The 23,398-nt window shown below is 40.6% G+C and overlaps 1 protein-coding gene across 1 annotated transcript in view; it reads right to left on the bottom strand.

Annotated features, from left to right (window-relative positions):
* Window positions 1-23,398, bottom strand: part of EPB41L4B (erythrocyte membrane protein band 4.1 like 4B) — a 167,678-nt gene that overhangs the window by 47,207 nt on the left and 97,073 nt on the right. The window contains exons 17-18 of the mRNA XM_058833180.1: window positions 19,665-19,780; window positions 10,215-10,340 (exon numbers count right to left, since the gene is read on the bottom strand). Coding sequence (XP_058689163.1) covers window positions 10,215-10,340; window positions 19,665-19,780 — 242 coding nt within the window. The remainder of the gene's footprint in view (window positions 1-10,214; window positions 10,341-19,664; window positions 19,781-23,398) is intronic.

Below are 23,398 nucleotides of genomic sequence, written 5' to 3' on the forward strand. Positions count from 1 at the left end.
AATTAAATTAAATGTGTCAGTCTAATCCTCTTAAAAAAGGATGAAACAGATTTCTTCAAATCCATCAAATCCAAATCAAAGGATTTTACAGACTTGTAAAAATATTGTAATGTTATGTAAGACCTTCCATTCAATAAAAAATTATATATTCTATTTGAGGGTACTCATAAGAAAAGGAAACAAAATCAAAGCTGAGTTTCTTCTATATATTAGAGATGAACTAAAATTAAAATATAAGTAGGGATACTCAATCCTTGGAGAAATTACCGAAGCTGTGATAGGTTTGGGTTTGTTTTCCTCTTATACTAGGAGGAACAGAACCTTCATTGCCACCTCCTAGATCACTATTTACCAGATCATCAGCCATGGTGGGAAGGGACTGTTCTAGCTTGTACACACAATTAACTGTATGGGCAATTAAACTGGAACCTGGGAGCCTGACAGAAAGTGAACTCTGCTCTGGGTCTTCTCCAGCCAGGCAAGCACCTGAGGTGATGGGTTAGACAGCATTTTGAGACAAGTCCTCTAGTAGTAAGTTCATCCCTTCCTATTAGAATTGTTGAACCTTGCATATTGATACCAAACCCATCACCTGCAGAGAGGGGACTCTCTGACCCTCACCAGCAGGTTTGTCCCTCTCCTAGGGGTCTAGTTTACACAGAGGAAGCTGGCTTACAGCTAGGTTACTTGGAGGAGAACAGGATCAGCAATAGCTACTGCAGAAGCTCCACTCCTATATAGTGCCCTTACATATTTGGGTTTAATGTCCCTCAGGCAGAGGGGTTTCCTCAGTCCTGCACAAACACTTCAGAAATTAAGGAATCAGATAAATGTGGGACATAATCACAACACTACTGTCCTTGTAATTCAGCCACCAAATGTTTTGCTGCTCAGGTTTTCAGTGAATAAGTGTTACATCATATACCATTTGGGGATCAGGGGTGCAATTATTAAAATTTTAATAAATCTGTAGCTTTAAGAAATTCAGATCAGTTTTAGTAAACTTTTTTTACTCGTCTTCTAGTAGCTCTGTCTAGCATAATGTTTATTCAAAATCTATTGCTTTCTTGAAAGGGAAGAAAAAAATTTTAAGGACTTGAGAGAAAGCATTGAAAATCATTCTTTGTTGGCATAGATGAGCAGTGGAAGCAATATTTCTTTGTTCTACAGAAATTATAATGCTTTTTATAAAGCTGTTTGGTTTCTGAAATCTGTAAACATGAATCCAGCTGTCAGAAACCTAATACAAAGTCTCTTCTTCCACACTGATGTCTTAGCAGCATTTTATTGTTAAGTCTGTCAAGTTAGCTGCTTATTATATGTCAAACTGGTTACTTTTTAAAACTATAAATTTTAGTGCATTCCAATTTTCACCAAATTATTTGATCTGCATTTGAAGATGCACTTGAACACAAGAACAGAAAAGAGATTACAGAGATCAAGAATGCAATGCAGGGGTTGTGACCAGTAATGAAATTATTAAAATTCCACCTACTTAAATGCTATAAGACATGGATCTCATTAGCCAGCTGAGAGGGCTTCACTGTGTTAGACCCTTGTCTCCTGCTCAGCTCCATGACACATTATTTCTCTCTTCTGTAGTCTTCTCTGCATTGGAAGGCTAAGGTTGCATCTCAAGATGTCATATATTCCTAAGCAGCATGACCAGCATTCTCCATCAAGGAGGGATTTCTCTTAGTACTAATTTTTCTCTGTTATTACTCACGTTTTAGAGATCAGAAAAGACTCCTGTACCCACAAGTAAGCACTGAAGACCAGTGAGCAGGTAGTCACACTCTAAATTGTAAGGGGAGAGGGAGCATGCCAAGAAATGGCGGCGGGGGGGGGGGGGGGGCCTGAACAGCCTCAGGTGATGAGGTCTGCCCTCAGGGTGCCATGGGATGTGCATTGGCAGCTACAGGTTAACAAGGATGGGCTCATTCTTCTCCCCTTATGACTCTTCTCCTTATCTGTGGATGAACAGATTTGGGAAAATGTTATACCTGCAAACCCTTCTGCAAAGGGCTTCAGCCATCAGAAAGTGTACCCCCCTTGCTTCACTTTAGGGCTTATTGGCTTTTAGGTTGTTCGTTTCAGAACAAGGTCAGTAAATCATCAACTGGCAGCCTGTCACTTTTATTCTTCTTCTTCTTAATGCTGCAAATCACATTCACTAATCACAGAAGGACTCAGCCCTCCTGAAAAGACATGACTGTAGAACAAGGGTTATGCTTGTAGACAACCTTTACAATGAAATGCCCAGATGGTTTGCCTTCCTTTAAGAACAAGTGCACCTGCTGGGGCCGGGATTTGGGTTTCCATTGCAGGATGTCTCCCAGCAATGGAGCAAGGGGGTTTAGCAGAGGGAAGCAAGAGGTATCTGGTAAGGAATGTACACAGAGAGCTGTGCAGAGGCTCTCACCCACTGAAAGCCCAGCACTGAGCTGTGTAAGAAAGACAGAGGCAGAAGCAAAGCATGGAGCTGCTTAGATCTTAACCAAGGCAGATTCTCCCCTCCCACAGAGGTTGCTGCTCTGAGGGAGAGATTTCAGGGCTTAGCAGACCTGGAAGCCTAATTTATACAGAAGCAGATTAATTTAATAATTACCCAAAGAGAAACAAGATACTCTTCTGGCTACCAGACTGCAAACTAAATTAAAAGTTGATATATATAATCCATCCACATAATGCCATTCTCTTTCTTTATCTGCATCAGGCTCAGAGGAAAAGAAAAATCATTAATGTTCTGATTTCATATGCCATTAACTTTCTGGATGATGTTAAAAACAAAGAATTATTTTATCATTTTAAACATTACTTTATGCTATTTAGGGACAAAAAACATGACTGGGCAGCAATGCCATTGTATAGGCTCTCTTCAAATATGATTATTAAGAAATAGTTTCACCAAAGGATGAAAAGAGGAGAAAAGAATTTAAGTAAAATAAAATTTTGCCCACAACTCTCTAAGCCATCTACCTATGGGCAGCCTGGGAGTTCTCAGACTGCTTTTCAGTCAGCTCCTGAGCACTGCTAATCCCTGCTGCTGCCTTGGCAGCCAGGTCCTTTGGAGCCTTAGAGAGGGGGTGGATGCTCCAGGGATGCTAGAGCAGACTCTGCTGAGCTTTCTAGAGGGGGTGGGAACACTTTCTGGCCCATGAGAGTAATCCCATGCATGAATTCATAAGTCCTGGTGGCTGGATTTGCCTAGTGAACAGCAGCTCCTTCAGTTTTCTTCTGATTAAAGAGTTAGCCCCAGGATAATAATGGAGGACAGAACCTTGAAATGGGAATTGGTTGCACCAAGCATGTATCAAGAGAGAAAATACAGTAAAGACAGAACTTTGGGTGCAGCCTTCTGTGATTTTTGCCAGTGGAGCACTGTGCAAAGCAGTCTGTGTTCTTCATGCCTCAAGCCAACACCCTGGGGAGCTAATGCCACCTGTGCCTCTCCTCCATCACACGGGACATTGCTGCAGCTCTCACCTCCACTGACCCAAAACAGGAGTACTTTGGATAAGCAAAAAAACTGCATGAAGAAGCAGATCACTGCAGACAAGGGGGACTATCAGGTTCTCATCTGAGAAAGACAAGGGTCTAGAAAGCTCATAGGAAACATATGATGGCTCTTATTTAGCAATTTCACAAAGTTCTCAGTTGCAGAAAGGAAGGGAGAGCAAAACAGCTTTCAAGTGTTTGAAGATCTTTAAAGGTAAGGAAGGAATGACTCTCACTGCAGTGGCCTGGAAATACTTCTGTATTTTGGCTCTTTCTGAATCTCTAATGATGGTAAGGAAGCATGAATCATATTTGATTTTTCAGCTCTTTATCAACATTTTTATCTTTTGTCAGCCATGCCAAATGTTGGCTGATCTCATTAGATAATACAGGCTAAGGAACATGTCATCAGGAAGAATGTTCTGCCAAGGTAAACCTACCTTGGTGATTTAATATGTCAAATGTAACTTTTCAGGCAGAAAATCATGATGTTTATGTCTCTTGGGAACAGACTACTCTGTTTTTCTCCCTCTGAACAAGGCCTGGCACCACGGGCTGTGGCGGGGCTCTTACACATCAAGGCAATTAACAGAACTTGTCTCATCATGTCCTGGCACTTAGAGGCAGCCAGAGAGGAGACAGAGCTGACATACCCACAGCTCTCAGTCTTGTGACACCACTGCCACATTTGCCTCCACTATCCCAGGGAATAAATTCAAGACCTCATCAGTTCCCACATTCTGTTTATGTAAATCTTCACTCCCCTTCTGTACCTCCAGCAAGGCTGCCACATCATTTCCTCAGTTCCTCGCCTGATTTTGAGGTATCATTGCTGACACACTTCTAATGAGCTGCCATGTATCATATGTGTATCACACACAATCAAAATCTTGTACTTTTACACCTGTGGAACCATCAAATTCCTGTAGCCTAACTTTTTAAGTTGAGCAAATCTGTTTCCACATAGCAACTGAACACAGACAATTTGAAGCTGAGCTGTTTTTAAATTCCATTGTTATGAACCATTATAACTGATGTGATGCTGCACTTGCTGCTGTTCCAGTTGAGAGTCCCAGTGCAGTTGCTTCTTTTTACCTAGCCTGAAACTTGACAGTGAGGTTATTGCTCATCCAAGTGGGTGACTAACAGCAACAGCTTTAGCAAGGAAGGCACAGTGTACATAAGGAGCTGTGGAAGCTTCCCCCACAGCCTGAACACCTCAGCTGCGACCTGTTATGCTCACATAATTTCAGTTCTGATCTCTGTGCAGACTGTCAAATTGTGCAGTAGCTCGATGCTGTGAATAAGGATGGATGGAGGGAGGGAGGAAAAGAGGAGAGGGAAGCAAACAGCACCTAATTCATGATGGAAGGAGCCTGAAATGTTGGAAAAGCTGATCCTTTCAAGATAGTTAAGTCAACATCTAGTGAAAGCTGAAAATTCCTCTGGGTATCCAGAAGGATTTATTTAAGTCCTTTTATAAGAAAGATTGCATATGATTATAAATCCTCAAGTGTCTTCCCCTCACCTACTCTATTTTCATTCATGACCTGATTAGGGTTTGAATCCAGATCTCCTTAAGTGAATAAAGCTCCAAAGACCCAGCTTACATAAAGACTGATTTTTTTCTAGAAGTACACGGTAAAAGCATCTGGACTTCGAAGATGACAAGTCCTTACATCTTTCCTTAAAGGAGGCAGAACACTAAAAGAGACAAAGAATTGTCAAAAATGTAGCCATGACACACTAGCACTGTGGATCACCTCACTTATACACCTTTTCTACCATAAATAATGCATAGATGCCAGTCTCATTTACATTGCAGCCATGGCTTGCATCTATGTGGAGAGCACAGGATGACACCAGTATCCTGCATGACCCGAGGATATTTTCTGTATTAGGGACCAGTCCTTTCCTCAAGACAACTCTAAACAGCACAGGCAACCTGCACTTACTCACATATTTGCAACACTTAAGGCAAAACTGCATGATATTCAGCCTGTACTTGTTTCTAGGAAAGGGAGAAAAAAGAGAGATGGCTATCGGCCTGGCCTCGAGATTTACATGTGTATAGGCTTGCCAAGAAAGTTAGTGTGTGAAAGGACTTAGAGGACTGAGCGTCCCTTTGTTCAGCCTAAATGTCCCTTTGTTTACTGAGAACCAAGGCAGGGGAATCAATGACGGGAGAACCCAAACCTGGCTCATTGAAGGTACCTCTCCCCGGCCAAGAGTTTCCATTGGGGTTGAAAAGGAAGAAGAAACAAATGGGATTTTGTGTGCTCTTTTGTAAGGATCCTGCAGCTCCAAACCACCTTTTCTCACCACATTTTTTTCTCAGCAAACAACCCATAATGTAGCTCGGTAGTACTGTCACCTCTATTTGTCTTCTATAAATTGCACTGCAAAAAAGTGCCTGCAGAATGAGCTTGGCCTTCCTTTGTCTGCAGACAAGGGGAAGATGTGAGTGATGCAAAAATCAGCTGCAGCAGAAATCTGTGAGAAACGGGATCCTTCCCTGTGCTAACCTGCTAGACGCACATCAACCCAAGGATTTAGGAGAGCCTGGGTAACAGGTGCAGAATACAGACACCACTTGTGGATGACAAACTGCTAGAACGCAACACACACTGCCTGCCAAAATAAAAAACCCTGCTGAGATAGCTGTACATTTGCTCAGGACCCTGTGCTTAATTTTAAGGACAATTAGGATTTGTCCAAAGCCAAAATGGATATAAATAGCAACTGAAACCTGCAAGTATCTTCCCTTCATCACTTGGGCCGTGAACTTTTTGGCAAAAGGGACTCTTTGTGATACTAACAAGTCATGTCTGCTCAATCACAGCATATCAGCACTGACTCATGCAAGCTGCAAAAGGGGGTTTTAAATGCTAGGGAGAGCTGGTCTTTTGTATTCTGACAGCTCCTTACTGCTGCTTTATACTAGTACCTCTCAAATGAAGAGCCTGGAATATATGCAAAAAAAAAAAAAAAAAAAAAAAAAAAAGATATGTCAGTTGCTTCACAGTGTTTAGGGCTCCCCTGGAGCTTAATTATGGGGGAGCTGTGACATGTAGTGTGTCAGCTAAAAGGTGGCATATCCCTGTGGCACAGTTTGAGAGGTGTGTTGTGAAATATTACTCATTTGCTCTTGCCCTACAGGTAACTCTGTGGCATGTCCCGTGCAAACCACAGGTTCCCACAGCTGCGTGTGGGTTCCTCACACTTCTCACCTGTGGGGTCCATGGCAGTGAGCTCCTAGATCCAGCTTACAGCATCCCCATGCACATGGCAGTTTGATTCTACATTTAGCACATAGTTATCCACATCTTCTCCAAATAATTTTTTTTTTTTTTTAACCCTCACTCATGATAGTTTTCTGCTGCTCTGTAAACCACAAGCAGGGATAAGTGATCAGCACCATAATCTTACAAATTTTTGGTGTCTAAGTCAGAGCTATAACTGTGGGAGATGTACTGTCCCCTAGGAATGTGATAAAGCGCTCTTCAGCACAATTCTGAAATGAAGAAGCACAGAAATCATATTCCAGGATATATTTTCAAATGCCTAGTAACATTTCCCCTGGTTTCATTTTTTTAGATCATATGCACTGGAATCATTAATTTCTAAGGCTCTCTTTTGTGTTGGTGCCTAGCTACCATTAAAAAAAAAAGTAAACTACAAAAAATTTCTGGCCCAGCTTATATTTTCCATTTGCAAACATCTACTCCATTCTCTGAATTAACAAGGAACAGCTTCTTCTTCTACTACATGCAGGAGGTGCTTTCATAAACTTGTCACATCCTGATGTTAGTAGCATATGGTATTGAAAATATTCCTACTGCTTGAAGGGAGAGCTGTTACAAATGCTTCAAGCAACAGTTTGTTAATTCTGGATGCGATCCTACAGTGCACCAATATTTTTCTCATGCTTTTAAACCTAACCATAATGAAGATGCCCCATGAAGTTTCAAAAAGAATGAGCAAGACCATAGATTTTTTGGGGCCCTCAGAAGAACATTTCCTTCCAAACATCAATGTGCATAAGTGTTTCTTTCTTCCTCCTTTTACAAACTAGAGGAGCAAATTCTCTTTTTTTACCTTCTTTTTTATTTTTTTTGTGCTATCATGAAATATGGGAATAACTGTGCTCTACATGAGGAAAAGCAATGCTGCCTTGCTTTACAACTCAAGGAATATAGGCTGTGCCTTACAGAGCCTCGATGCACCTCTTGCTCTGGCTAACTAGTAAATTGAAATATGACAGTACAAAAAAAAGAAGAGATGAGAAATTGGAGTGTTACAAGTAAGGCCAGAAGGCAAGACTTCTCAGGGATGAAATATGGAACTGGCATCAAAAGACAGAATTGGGCAGAGGATAACATCATTAGCCTTCCAGATATACTGAGCAGCAAGATATGTCAGATGGGGTCAAAGAGGTGCAGGATCACAGCCCTGGGGGAATACATGGAGTTAAATAGTTGTCTTCCATGAACAAAATTATTCCTTATCTGCTCCCTTAAAAGGATGCTGTGTGTCTCAGCAGCGTAATTCCATCCCAGCTCACTTTTCCCAGAAGATGACAGAACTGACACTGGGAAATGGCTTAGCTATTGGTATTCATCTAGTTGTCTGGGGGGCTGGGGGCAGGTAGAGAGAATAATTGGGTGGGTTTATAATATCCAATAAATGTGGTTTATCAGGTCCTCCTGTAGCTGCCTTCCCTTCTCCACCTTCTAGATGACAAAGGTTGTGCTTCCACTGATTCCTTTACCATGACCATTTTTTCTACTCTTTTCAGTGCTTGTGTAGCCACAGCTTCTCACTGTAACAGCTGATCATTGTTTGGTCTCTGCCTGCTTATTTTTGCAGTGTATCTGAGAAGGGTGATCTTTCATAATTGACAGAAGGGGAGCTCAAGTACAGAAGAATTCATCTGTAATTACACAGGCAATTCTGTGGCTAAGCAGGTAGCTGAATGAGGACTTCTAAGATTAAGGTGACTTCCTAATTTACTGGCTATAAATCTTAAACCATACTTTGTTAGCAGTGAAAACTTCAGGGAATTCAAACTGAACCTTATGCCATTATTTTTCCACAATATATGCTATACTGAAACAGCCATCTTTACCTTCTCTCTCCTGAAATAATAAGATTGTTCTCATTGAGGCCAAGTCCACAGACATCTACTTGATCCTATTTGACTTTTAAAGCCATGTGAAAAACAACGCAGGCAAGAAGGAAAAGAGGAATGCTCAGTTTGCTCTGAAAGTGATTTACAACACAGCAGCAGCTAAAGAATATGGTTATGGCAGAAAAAGCAACCCAGAACGTTTTCTCTTGGAAAGCCTCAGACTGAGAAATTAAGGCAGAGCAGGTCAATTGACATATGCATACGCTGAGCGTATTTCCTATCTTGCCTTAATAATGTATTCTGAATGCAGCAGCACACACTGCCTCCAGCCTTTAACTATCCAGTCAAACATGACCATTAAGCATATTCAGGAGAAAATACAAATATGAGAAGTATACCATGACATCCTGTAGAAAAGACACACAGGAAAAACAGAGGGTAAACCCAAGGGCAGAAATATGCTGCATAAAACACAGTTGATACAACACAGAATTCAGAGAGGTGAAAGAACTGCTTTAAGCAGAAATAAAAAGAAAAAAAAATCACCCAAACAACTACTTCCTCCTTATGCTGCCAGATTTATGGTTTCTGCTATTGAAACCTAAGGCAGTCAGAATAACCAAATTTTTGATGCTTCCTTAGATCTAGCTAGACCAGATGTAATGTAGCTCTCAAATGAAAGTTCTTTCAGGGAACAACAAATACATAAAGCTGATAGTTAACAAAGTCCTTTGTGGGACAAGTTGACCTGGTATGCTATTGTGAAAAGAAACAAAGCAATGGAAATACCAACATAATTTCTATTCAAAGAGAATGGTGTGCTTAAGGATACCACAAGAACTTGGGATAACATTACAAAAATCTTTCTACATCTATTTTTGTTCCTAAAACTTTGCATATGGCTTTAATTTTTGGCACAAATGGCATTATCTCTTGTTCACAAATTTCACATTTTAGATTTAAACCTCTGACTGGGAGAATAACTTTTTACAGTCATGCTATTTAGCATCAGTTTTCAGTTGTATGGCATCATTAAAAGCGTATTTTTGAAACAGGATGTATCTAATATAAGCATTAACCAAACAGTGAAAATAGAAGCTTAAAATTGAGTTCAAAACACACAAAGAAGTAGGAAAACAAAAGACTAGCTAATATTTCACACTCAGACATCTAAAGCTATTACCCTGAAATAAGGGTTGAATTTGGATATATAGATATTATCATTAGAACAATCTTAAACCCAGTTTCCCTGAGTAGTACATAGTCTCAGAAAACTCTAGAGGTTACTCTTTCTAAGCTACAAAGTAAGTAAAAGCTACAGTGACAAAACAGAGATTTCCTTAGGCCATCTTTCCTATTTTCTCAGCCTCTCTTGGCTGTATTAATCATGACAGTAAGGATAAATTTCCTACCATATCAATCTTTTTGAGTTACCTGAAGAAACTGAAGGGCAGCAACAGAACACTATGTCAATGTGCATACTTGAATAAAAATAAGGTGCTTCCTCAGAAGGAACAATGGGATTTTGGAAAACTGGTGAAAGCTATGCCAAAACTAAAAAAGTAGAATATTAAGCACAGATTACCTGGGCACCTACTCTAAAAGCAGCTTCCACTTGAGCTTTGAGGATGTTGCACTTCAAATGGTCAGGTACAGATGAAGGTGACACGGGGGCATGAAGAGTCTTTTCCGATACCTTCTTCTCTTCAGCCTATGTTTATTAAAAAGCAGCGACATACATTAGAAAGATAAGTTCATAAAATTATCAAAGATTAAATTTTTACTTGTAATAATTTGATTCAGCAATACTGGCTACAACTTCCATATTTATACCCTGATATATACACCTTAGAAGCTTTCAAAATATTTAATGACTTGATACTATGTTCAAGACAAGAATAGCCCCAGGGAAACCTGAGTAATAGAATCAAGAAAACGATGTGGAATGAAGATACATTAAAAAAACCCAGCCAAGGCCAGGAGTGGTTGCTCAAACCTGTGATTATACTGAGGAAACGAAACATTGTCTCAGAATATCCCACAGAAGGCTGAAGAGCAAACAGCACAGCTGTAGTGAACACTATAACCTTAAAATGCAGAGATTTGCAAGTTTAACCAGAGAAATACGAATGAATCTCCACTTAATTGCAAGCCAAGCAAAATCTCCATAATCAGAAGAAAAATCAAGGAACTTTAAGCATTACTGATGCTGTTTCCACTTGATATCAATCCTTTACCTACGCAGTGCTCTGAATCAGAAATTTTGGCCTCAGGACATCTAGTGTGGTGCCCTAGCTAAACATGACCTAACGGTTTTATGCCTTGAACAAACTATATCCATCAGAAATTCCACATTAATAAACTTCCCACGCAGAAAAGGAAAACAAAAAGACAATGTAATGCTAATGTATCAACAAAGAGAGTATGAGACCAGGATTATAAACATGAACTCTTAAAAAATCAAACTGTAATATGTCACATATTTTTAGAGAATATCTGGGCAACAGCATAGCAGCCATTGCAAACTTCCCTATTCTTCCTGTAAGTGACACCTGAATTACAGATGAGTAACAGCCTCAATTGTGCATTCATATTCTGCTCTCATGGCTGAGAAGGGCGAGTGGTTGTATATACCCAGACAGAACAGACATGTAATGCTGTTACTCAGATATCAGCCAAAACAGGTACAATGCATCAGTACACCAGGTCTAGTGATCCTTGAGGTTCACCTCTGTCAAGTGTTTCAAAACAGAACAAATCATTTTGTTGCCACTGAAATTATAATATAATTAACCCTTTAACTTAAAAATCTGTCTCCTTTATCCTTCCTTCTGCCCTCCCCCATGCCATCCCACTGGCTGATGGTAACTACAGTCTTACTGACTCTTTCCTCAGGTCCTTGAGCAAGCACAGACAAATGTGTGACATATCAGGATTCAGGGGACACTTTCTGCAAGTGGAGCAAGTCACAAAAGCGATTGTGTTGCCTGAGGAAACTGTTCAGCAAATACTGGGGAGGAAAAGAGCCAGACCTTAGGAGAACTCTGTTGAGACTGCAAGATATTTATGTGTAAGCAAAGTTGGTCTAGCAGCCTTCTGCATCCAAAATACCATAGCTGCCAGGTATGATTTTGAACAACTGTCTGTTAAAAGACTGCTCATCATGAGATTATTTTTCCTTCCAAGATTATAATAGTTCTTACATGTTTATTTGTCAAGATACGTTTATATTTTTAGAGGAAGATATATTTGGACTTCCTATTCTCCCCAGTCTCCTCCTAAGGGAAAAAGAAAATACATAAAATGAAAAGTGACAGTGTCTATCTGGAGCAACTTATGGAACTGTAGTCATCTATTCTGTCTTAAATATAATAGTAGTAGCTTGGGAAGTATATGAAGAAAAAAACCCTGGCAAATCTAAACATAAGATATTTGATTGCCATAGGTGTCTTTTCTGGGATACTCCTAAAGTTGAGAAGTGGAGATAAGCAAAAGGACAAAATTATTTGTAAAGAAAGCACAGCTTTTACTTCACTGATATTCTTGGTAGACAAAGTGAACACATTTTAAAAAGGCTGTTATTACTGCCAGCTTTCATGTGTATTGATTTCTAACAGCAGAAAAAACAACACACTAAGCAGTGGCATTTCTAAAGACCATGCAAAATCCCACCTTTGTTTTAATACTGTATACCAATTAAATCACACTTCACTCAAGCAAGACTAAACAATTGTATTTTACTTGCTATAGCAAGACAAGGCTTGTTTAGGAGACAAGCTTGTTTCATAACAAGAAACGTTCCCAAGTCCCATCCTTCTGTTATTCACATGGATATAGATATTTTTCAGTCCTGTTGTTCCTCTTTCACTGCCCAATTTTCCCACACTGACCAAGAGGAAGATAAAAGCTCCCAGGGGTGCTCTATAGCTGGGAATCCTCAAAAGATCTAAATCTCCCGCTGTATTCAGTATTGTGCAGATGACTCCATTTAATGGAGAGCCCCAGTGTGAGATCTGATGTGCAGGTCTCACATTGAGATTTTTGAGAGGTCCAGATGCTGATGGTGGCTGAACTGGCTGAAAGAGAAAGCTGCTGCTAGAAGGTGCACACTTCTCAGGAGCCAATCCTGGGTATTCAGTTCTGCTTTAGTCCTTGTTCAGGTCACACTTTAAGGGTTTCATCTTCAAGCAAGCAAAACTTGCAAGGGGAGCAGCAGCACCATTAGTGACTGGTCACACAAGAGGAGCAGACACTGCTGCAGTTGCTGCTCACTTGTCCTGCTCAGCAGCTGCTGAGCCAACAGCCAAAGGCCACCATGTCCCCCTGCCCCAGTGGAAATGCCGACTGCACACAAACCACACACAGGGCGTGGGAGTTCTTAGCCTGACCCAGGCCTTTAGCTTCTCAACATACATCAGAGGCTCCTTTGCCAGCCTGCCTTGGCAGTGACAGGCTTGTCTGCCACAGAGCAGCACATCCTGAACCATTGCTGAATTCTGCTCTCCCACAGCTGATTAGCTGAGACTATCACACGCAGAGTCAGTGGCACTGAGGATCCAGATGTAAAGTAAACTTTCATCACAGAACAAAGCAGCACCTCCATTCTAAGCAGCACACATTCATTCAGTTCTAAGCATCTGTATAAGTTCCTATTTTTCCATAATGTCACTAATCTTCACATACAAGCTCATTGATCCCCCAATTTACCTCCTAAAGTATAACTGTCATAAAGAATGCAAAAGAAAATAAAATACTTCATGTCTATAAAAGCACATGCAGAATCTTCCATGGTTCAATTCACTAGTTTATAAGAAAATCAAAGATCTAAAACCTGTTTACATTAGGAATCTCCAAAGACTATTACTACAAGAATAAAAGCTTTATTCTACTTTATTTTGCTGTATAACAAAGAAATTTTATATTTCCAGAATCCTCACTGCTCGCAGCATAAAGACAGCAGCTAGGTATTCATCAGTTGAGCCAGGCTGGCAGTTATTAACATTGTTTTTTTATAATTTATAAACTCAGAGTATTCTATTTGGAAGTGATTAGAATGCTAAACATGCCAGGATGTTAATGAAACGTCCTATTTTATTATTTTTATTATGCAATTCAAAAGAATCTTAGATGCCCCTTTCTAGTGAAAGTCCTAGAGACAAACTTGCATTTGATTTGAAAGAGATAATATTTTTGCTTAGAATTGCAATTTAAACTCATCCTAAAAGGTTTAGAAATTAAGAAAAAGCCCATTAAGATATCCGATAACACTCCAGTTTTCCATGTCCAATTCTGTTGATCTCAATAAAAGCAGTATGTTTACATTTCTTTCACCATTAATGTGGAATATTATTTTTCCATAGAAGGAGAACACTGGAGAATTGCATTTAAATGGAAAAAGTCAAACAAGCTCAGATATATATGCATATAAAATTAGAGGCTTTTTTCCTTTTTGTAATTGAGGTCTTACATTTGCTTTTGCCCCTCCCAAACATTTACTTTAAATTCAATTACATTTGCTGATACTAGAACTGAAGGCAGATTTGTAGAGTGTTAGATAATGATGACACTGACTTTGGTTTGCAAAGCTAAGTGAATATTAAGTACACACACAGAATATAAAAATAGTTTAATGAAACACAGCAATACCACTCCTGTACATAACATTTCCAAGCCCTGCTTTAAAAGATTCATGCTTTGTTCCACATCAAACTTTGTACCAAGAGCAAGATTCATGATCTTGTGCCTCTGTGAATTTATTGATAGCCTCTTCTTAGCCAAACAGCATGTTTAAAACATCTATTTGACTGAAGATAACTGAAGAATAGAATGAATATTTTTTTTAGGAATGCTGGTCTATTTTTGTCTCTAGTCATCACTATGAGTGGGAGGTAAAATTTTAACAAAGACAACACAAATATATAGGTTCTGAAAGCACACTACCTAACTGAGATTTGGTGGGACTCAACTACATCTGCAAATGTGCGTGGAAATCTACAGACTCTTTTGCCCCTTTTTCACCAGGAAATTTATTGCTTTTAACCATGTGACAGCTAACACCAATTATGAACAGACACCACAATGATAAGACCTATACAATTATTCTTATTTGAGGAAAAGTTTACAAGCACAAACTGCATCTTCTTTATTAGAAAAAAGTACAATTGAACAAACAAACAAACAAACCCCTCATTAAGCTGTCAGACAGACTCTTTTCCTCAGGTTAGCCATTAGTTGGTCTAATGAAAGATATAACTCCCAGTAAATCTTGTTATGCTTATATCCTCGGAGTAAACCTCTTTAGTTCTTGGTATCAAATTTATTTTATAAAATGCTACCTCTGTCACTGCTAGCTTCACGACAGTCTTAGTGGACCATGGTAGCCATGTTTCCTGGCATATACCCTCTGATCCATGTATCACACAGAAGAGTCTCAGGTACATCAACACGGTGGGTTCATTCTTGGGTTTGCTTAAACTACAAATGATTTCTGGAACCCCTGGCTTTGGGCGTCTGTTATGCAGGGAGCAGGTAGTTCCACATATTTTTGCAGGTGGTATTATTTGGAAGCAAACAATCTGTGTTACAGGGCAGTCCTAGAATATAGTTTTACCCTGCTAGCAAAAGGCTATAAGTTCTGAGCAGAGTTTGCAAAGGCATTAAGGCTCGTCAGGCTGGCTGACTGAACCTTTCTCAATCTGCCTGCAGCTTTGTTCTAATAAATTAAGCTGTAGCAGCAATAATTTTGTATAGAAAACAATAACACCAGTATTCTTTGTAGAATAAGGTATTTATGACTCTAACACAAACGTAGTTTAAAGCAGTGAAGGGCTGACATGGAAACAGGGGCCTTGAGAAGGGAAGACACAGGACATGGTGTAGAAGAGTGCTGATATGGAGTGATAGTGCAAAGGGCACAGTCTGGCACTGGGGACCCATGGCTATAAACAACTCATCAATGGCTGGCTAAACTGCAGACCTGAAATTGGACAAAATTGGGTTTAGGGGCAATAAAGAGAGCGAAGACATAATATATAGCATATATATGTAAAAGCCACCACATACAGTAAATTGGGGTGTAATGCAAAGATGTAGATTGAGGAAGAAAGAGAAAGATGTAAAGGCTTATTTGAAAACATACGAAAGGACCCAAAGGATATTGTAGAGTGAGGGGAAAGAAGAAAACATGAATATGGCTGGATAGAACATTGGAACAGGCTTGCCAGGGAAGTGGTTGAGTCACCATCCCTGGAGGTATTTAAAAGATGTGTAAATGTGGCACTGAGGGACATGGTTTAGTGCTGGACTTGGCATTGCTGGCTCAACAGTTGGACATGATGGCCCGAAAGGTCTTTTCCAACCTAAATGATTCCATGATTCTATAACCATCATAATTCCCCCTCTGACCCCACCAGAATGAAATCATCAACATTAGGACCCACAGGTGTAGGGAAAGGGTGAGCATAACACCAGGAAAAGAGGTAGAAACAATCTGAAATGTATTATTATTCTTTCTTTTTATGCAATAATTACAGCTGGGCTAATAATTACTAGACTCCCAAGATTTCAGAAATGCTAACAATACATTCTTGGCTTTATATTACACACAAACACACACACACACACACACACACACACAAAGCAACTAGGGATGAGTGAACACATTTTTGTAATGAAAGGCTTCCAAGAAGAAAATCAGAAATACATTCATAGCTGCAACACTTCGGATTGTCTGTCTTGGAGATTAAGGAGTCTGCTAGCACCAAAGGGCATGAAACACAAGTTGAAACAGACTTTCATCATTCAGTAGGTGGACAGACATGTACACCGTACCAAACAGCACTGGAAAAGAGGTTGGACACATCCATTCATCATTCCCATGAGACAAAGTTTGCTGTAGCAGACAATCAAATTAATTAACTGCAGAATCTAATTTACCCAATTTCTTGCTAATTCTCCTATGGGTCGATTATTAAGCCTGACAAATTCTAGCCTGAAAGCACTTTGCCTGAAAAAAAATAACAATTAGCAACAGGAAGAGAGAGTGAAAACTGGGACTCCACAACAGATGTGGAAATGGTTGTTTTTTGGTTTGTTTTTTTTTTTTTAATCAGAAATAAAGTAAATTAAACAGCTTTGTAACAGCATCACTGGTTTTATTTAAGCATAATATTTTGGAGGATGCAAAAGTAGGCCGTAAAAAGCACTTAGTAGACCAGAAATCAATGGACCAGTGCATGAGAGGAGTTAGCACATTTTTTTGCCAGAAACTAGACACACTGAACACTCATTAAAATCTGTTTGCTGCTGGACTGAGCAGCTAGTTAACTACCATAACCAAAGGAACTTTAATGCCCCACTCTCAGTTAAAAATTCTTGTCACACTTTGGGGTTGTTCAATCCTGTCAAACCTGCCTTGTTGCCTTTCTGCTGGGTAGTGCTCTATGGCATTTCAGCCCAGGGTTAGCCCAATATTTGCAGCATGTTCCTCTCTTTCACTTGAGAAGTCATCTGCTGAGGCAACTCCAGGCTCTGCTCAGAGCTCAGGGACCTGTGGTTTGTTTGTTTTAGCTTTGTGAGCTCTGTATACACATTTCACCAGGATCTAGGTCAGACAATGGTGCTTGAAGTAGAAACCACCAGCAAAAGACCAAAATAACTTCAGAATTATTTGTTGGTCACAACCTGTAATGTAAGAGCTGGATCACTGAAATGCTTTCCAGTGGTGACTGGGCCAGTTTCAAGAGTATGTACAATTTTCAGATTGCTAAAAACAGTAATTTTAATAAATTTTGAGGGGCTGGCCTCTTTTGCATTCACATGGTAGCTGCTGTTCATGGGAATGCTGCCCAGTTCTTAAACCCAAACCCTCAATGACTGCCAGGGGAGGGTTTTCATTAGACAGCCTATGTCTCTAGCCTTGCCTTTTGCTGAGCTTCTGCCAGAAACAGAAGTATTTAGCAGCTCTTGATGCTCATTACAAGACTTTTTCATCAGCTAAACTTTGACTGATGGCAGACTCATCACTGCAGACACAGGCTGCATTTGCTGTGCAGCTGCATTTATTGTGAAGCTCTGACTTGTTATGATACTGGGTTCTGCTAATTAGTCCTTAAATAAATAATCCATCTGACTGTAGACAAGATTCTAGAGCCGTCAGGACAAGCCAAGAAAACCTTTAATTATAGAATTGCTGAGTCCTCCCGCCACAGACTTGCAGTGAATATGAACGAGCGAGAGGATCAGAGATCAGGCAGATGTTGCAGGTACAATATTTTAATTACTTGCACATTATGATGGGATATAGGACCAAAGTGTTCTAAGCTTTCAGCTTAAGAAAGAAGACAGATTGTAAATCAACTCATTTTGAAATCACAGGGGTACCATTAAGATCACATCTCTGAATCTTTTGTGCAACATAGGTCAGATTGGTTTACACAGTTGTGCACTGTGATCAGTGTGGGGGGAGTCCTTCACTGTGGCCCTTTAAATGTCAAAAAACAGCTCTCAGTGAGCTCAATAGTGTAGGACAGTCCTTTAAAGCATGTTTTGGACATTGCACCTGAGAGAATGCGCTCTGCTGGGGTTCAGATAGAGTATCAGTAATCACATCTGAGCTACACAAGTCCTCTCACAAGACATGGTTATTCATTGGATGAGTCTGAGATGGAGAATTTTCCTTTGGTAAACTATGTCAGTGCTTAAAAACCTTTGCCTATAAAAAGCTGTACTTATTACCAGTTGAGAATATTTCTAGAAGATGAACATGAGAAATGTACATCGGAATAAAAGACGACTTTTGCATTTCACCCCAGTTTGTTGACTTTATGCTTTATCTTTTTAATTCCCACTTGAGCTAGACAAAATTAGAAACCAAATAGATTTGGGAGAAAGTCTAAAATATTCCTTCCTCTGTTCATTGAGAAATCTCCAAAAATCATGACTACATTAATAAGGCATAAGGACTGCAGTCCATATCTGAACTACACCACAATCCTATGGCAAACACTGAACATGGTTCAAGGAATTCTTAATGATAGTAAATCCACTGCATAATGGAATAAATTCAATTAACTGTAATGTTGGAAAAAAAAATCCAGTATTTAATCTTCTCATTAGAAACACCTGGCTCACTGATTTTCAGCCTTGACTTCCATCTCCTGGAATCTCTCATCCAGAGAAGAGAAAGACACTGCTGGATAGATATACAGTCCCTTCATGCTTGTATTTTTGGTACACTTGGTCACGTCCCCTTGGATTTTTAATCTCCCTAACACTTTCTGAAGGAATGTCAATAACAAAAGGCTGTTTGTAAAACCAAGGTAAAGTAATTTAGTTGAGTTCTTCCTTGAGCTGACAAAAAACTCTCAAAACACCACTTTTCTTTTAACAGGTCTGTACAGAAGAGTCTCTGGGGGCCCAGACTCATCTCTTTTGAAGACAGTGGCAATGCTCTCATTGACTTCACAGGGTCCAGCTCACAGGACCTGTGTGGTTGCAAACCAGATATTCCTGATCAAGGAATCCCACAGCTCAGGCACAGTGGATTTAGCCTCACATGGGTACAAAAAGCCACAATCTTGCTGATCTCTGGCAGAAACAGCAGGACATGGCTGTTTGGCCACCCCTGCAAAAACTGTCTCATAAAACACCCACTAACATCAGATGCCAGGGAGAGTTTATGGCATAACACGGACTCCTCATGTAGAAAAACAAGATTTTTTTTATCACTTAAAGTGTTGTTATTTTTTTACAGCTCTGGGCTGCCTAGATGACTAACTCTTCACAACTAAATTAAAACTATATCATAACATTGTTGCAGCAGCTTCTGAAATTTTAAAAGGCAAAGCTGATTGAAATGCTAAATCTAAAAACCAAATCCCAGTCCCATAAGATGATGGTGAGAGGTGATTAAAAGCAAGCCAATTGAAGATTAATGTTGATTTGAATTGGAGGTGAAAAAGCAGCAGCTTTTGAATATGAAGTGACAAAGGTGCTCTGACACATACATGTAAAAGTACATATGTACATGCTATACCTTGTTCATGCTGACGTGCAGGGCTGGCCATGGTCCAACTACCTTCACACTCTCCGTTTCTATTTTCTTCAGATGAGAAGTTTCATCATAAAGAAGGGGAAGTCCTGAGCTCAGTTCTAAAAGGATGCCCAAAAGAAAGAAAGAAAAAAACACAGTCTGAAGGGAGGCTACAGAAGAACTGCAGAGCAAGACACTCAACTGCATTTGAAGAGACAGCGGTCGACACAGCACCTTCTCTGTAAGACCCTCTAAAATGTTTCATAATTATGCCTGTTGGGTCATTTTGCCTTTTTCTATTTAGCAAACAATTCCTCCCCCTCCTCCTTCTCACCCATCCTTCCATTTCAGCAGAGCTTTTGCCAGATTTGGGCTAGATATTTCCTTACCTCCCTGCTGCCTCTACCCCCTCTACATTCTAAAACTTAGTTGACACCAGAGGGATTATTTATGCAGCCAAGGTGCCACTCTCAAAACATGTGATGTGTGAAGAGCTCAGAGTATAGCTTTTGGCTTCTCTCAGACATCTTTATTTATATGCCAGCCTCTTTAAGACTGTTGTCAGGAATTTGCTGTGCTTTGTCAACAGAGATTTTGAGCAAGCCACCGACACAGAAAGACAAGGAAAAATACTTTTTCAGACAGCCCTGAAAGGTCTCTGTCATCATCTTGGGGATGGTGTGGCATATATATACATATTTGCAAGTACTCTGAGAAAAATAAACTTCATCATGTGATGATTTAACGGATCTCTGGGTCCTCCCATATTTCTTTTTGCCATGGATTCTAGATAACAGTTGGGAACAATCCAGTTCTGTGCAGTCTGATTCAAAGCCTACTGAAATCAATAAAAACCTTGCACTGACTGCAGTTTGTTTTGGATCAGGTTCTTAAGCTGTCCTAAGAATATTAAATATTACTCACTCAAGATCTAATTCTACAGCTGTTTAAATATACATTAAGGGCTTTGCTGACTAGAGACAAATTGCTAAAACCAGCTTATAGGGATATAAGCAAAAAGCTGGTTTTGGCATTAGTGAAACATTATCAGACCCTGAGGTAATAATGTCCTAAAAGGGTTGCAATATCAGCATTGACCTCCTCTTGGTGGTCCTTCATCAGAAGTTAGTGTTGCCAGAGTTCAGCATTTCCCACATCACAGCTGCTTCTGTGCGTATGAGAATGTGAAACTGCCTGATACCCTGGGAATAAATTACCACAGCCATATAATCAGACATGATGATGGGGAGGTTTTTTTTAAGAAACAATCATTCTGTGTTCCTCCTAAGAAAGAAAATAAAGGGGGGGGGGGGAGAAAGTGCCTTATTTAAATTATTCAAGTTTGCTATTATTTAAAACCGATTTTTAAACTAGGTTTTTTTTCCCACTTGTTTAAAGGGAGAGCTCTAGAAGACAAGCAGGCCAGCTTATCCTTTTAACTCAACCTCAAAAACAAACAAAAGAAAAGGCAAAAAAATTGAATTCCTACAAAAGGCATAAATTTCCTGAGTCAGCATTAAGTCTTGGCAAACCCAGGCTTTCATTCCAAGAAAGGATTTGGCAGCATCGTGGTTTTTCAAAGCGCTGTTTTCAGCCTGAAACTCATTCTGTGTTAGACCATTCTCTGCTCAGGGTTATGCAAGGTCTTTTGTAGCGAGCTGCTCAGGAATAAAGGATGCCTTTTTTTGAAGTGATAACCTGCAAGCTCAGCCCAGAGTTCAAGAGGCTACCTGGGTCCCCTCTTCTCGTTCCTCAGCTTCTGTCATAAAAATTCTGCGAGCTGCACTGCATACGTGTTGGCATCTGCTCGCAGTGGTAGCCCCAGCTGCTGCCGGTGAATCTGCTCCTGTGCACGTGGTAATCCATGCATGACCTTGCCGTGCCAATTGGGCTCAGCAAGCGGCTCACCCTCTCTTCCCTGTAAAGCCAACTGCTGTTGCGTGGAGTGGGACTGGGGTTCTGGGATACGCTGGGGGAAGATGTGCTGCACCACAAGATGTGATCCACGTACATTAGCTTTGTGGTGAAGAGAAGCATCGCGAGTACAAGAATCAGGCTGAATGCAGGAAAACAACATCTTCTGCTGAGCTGCCTTCATAAACACACACGTCAGATTTGTTTCACTGGATTTCACTTCCTTCAGTAATTGAAGTAGACAAATTACTTGGAATGTGAAAAATCAGGCAGGTCTGGCCCAGGTTTGTCTTCAGTTTGTTTCTGTAACAAAGTCCTGTGCTGTGTGTTTGCTGGGAAACATGCACAAGTATTTAAAGGAACCCTAGCTGGGCACATGTTGTTTACCTCTCTCCTGCACATGTCCCGCTAATTGCACTGGAATTTTGGCATTTCTCAGAATAGATGTAAGTGGAAGAAAGGCAGATGCTTTCTCCCTCTTTCAGCCTGATGGTGGGTACATATCAGTGGGTCACTCCATGTTCCACTTTAGACGAATTCAAAACCATCTCAGAGCCCAGTGATGAGTCCAGTCCATAGCAACTGGAACAAGTCACAAAACACCTGTGGTCCCATGGAAAAGCACAAGGTAGGTGAAGTGCTGGTGTCACCTCTGTCAGCCTTATGGGGAAGTTTCTGCTAGGATAACATATTTGCTCCATGAGACCTTTTTGCTCTTCAGGCATTTCCACTTGAGATATTTTGGTCACAAGCACCCTCTTTCCTGAGAGCGTCCCCAGTTTAGTGACCACTTACTTCCTAGAAACACTTTGCTGGCACTGGCCTTTCCACAGAGCCTGGAGCCAGACATCACTCTCCCATGTCCTCACGTTCCTGAGGCACACTGCTGATAGTGTTTCCTCTCTGCCTGGCTTTTCTTGTCCCACACACTGTGCCATGTCCCCAGCAAATGGACAATGGCCAGCATGTTCCTAACCATTACAGTACATGCACTGTGAACCTTCCCCACAGGCTCTCTACAACAGTTTTCTCAGCTGAAATAGCCTGAGCAGCATTTTAATGAAACCATTAAAAACAAACCAACCCTAGTCCCCTGAGCACCAACCTTGAAAAGGCACTTAGACCTGTCACCCCAAGCTGCAAATGAGTTAAGTCTGATTCCTTTTTAAGGGAAGTGCTCCTACCCAGACTGCCACTGCTCTCACAGCATAAACATGCCAGATATATTATATATATAGATCTATTTTCTCAAGGAAAATCAGCTTTGCATCTTCAGCCAGATGCACAGGTGCCACAGAGGATCAACAATGGGTTGCAGTGGGGCAGCACGGCAGCATTAAGACACCCAGCACACTGCATGCACAGCTGCCTAAATAGCTCAGCTGGGAGCAGCCAGCACAGCTGCACTCCAGCCTCCCCTTGGAGGTGTCCCATCCCTTTAGAGAATCTGGGAATTGGCATTTGGTGCTACTGGCATTGGGCAGGAACCAGCACTGATTCTCTTCTTCTGCACCAAGTAGTTACTGTGGACCAGTCTTCAGCAGACAAAGTGAAGAGAAAGGTAAATCTGTCTCCAGCAGCAGGTGCCACACACTCTGGCTTCTGAAGTCCCTTTCAGAGCATGGCAGCTGCCAGACAGGCCAGGGGGGCTGCTCCCCATCACCAGGGCCAGGTTTGGAGGAGAGGGCTCACTCTCCCCATGTCTGGGAGAGGACATGGAGCCTCCTGGGCTCCAGTTTCCTCTCACAGGCAACACTCACTGGGCACAAAGAGAACTGAACCTGATGTTTGCCCTTGTATTCTTCTAGACTTTTTCTAAGGTT

The sequence above is a fragment of the Poecile atricapillus genome, chromosome 2 (assembly GCF_030490865.1).
Source record: "Poecile atricapillus isolate bPoeAtr1 chromosome 2, bPoeAtr1.hap1, whole genome shotgun sequence".
Classification (NCBI taxonomy): domain Eukaryota; kingdom Metazoa; phylum Chordata; class Aves; order Passeriformes; family Paridae; genus Poecile; species Poecile atricapillus.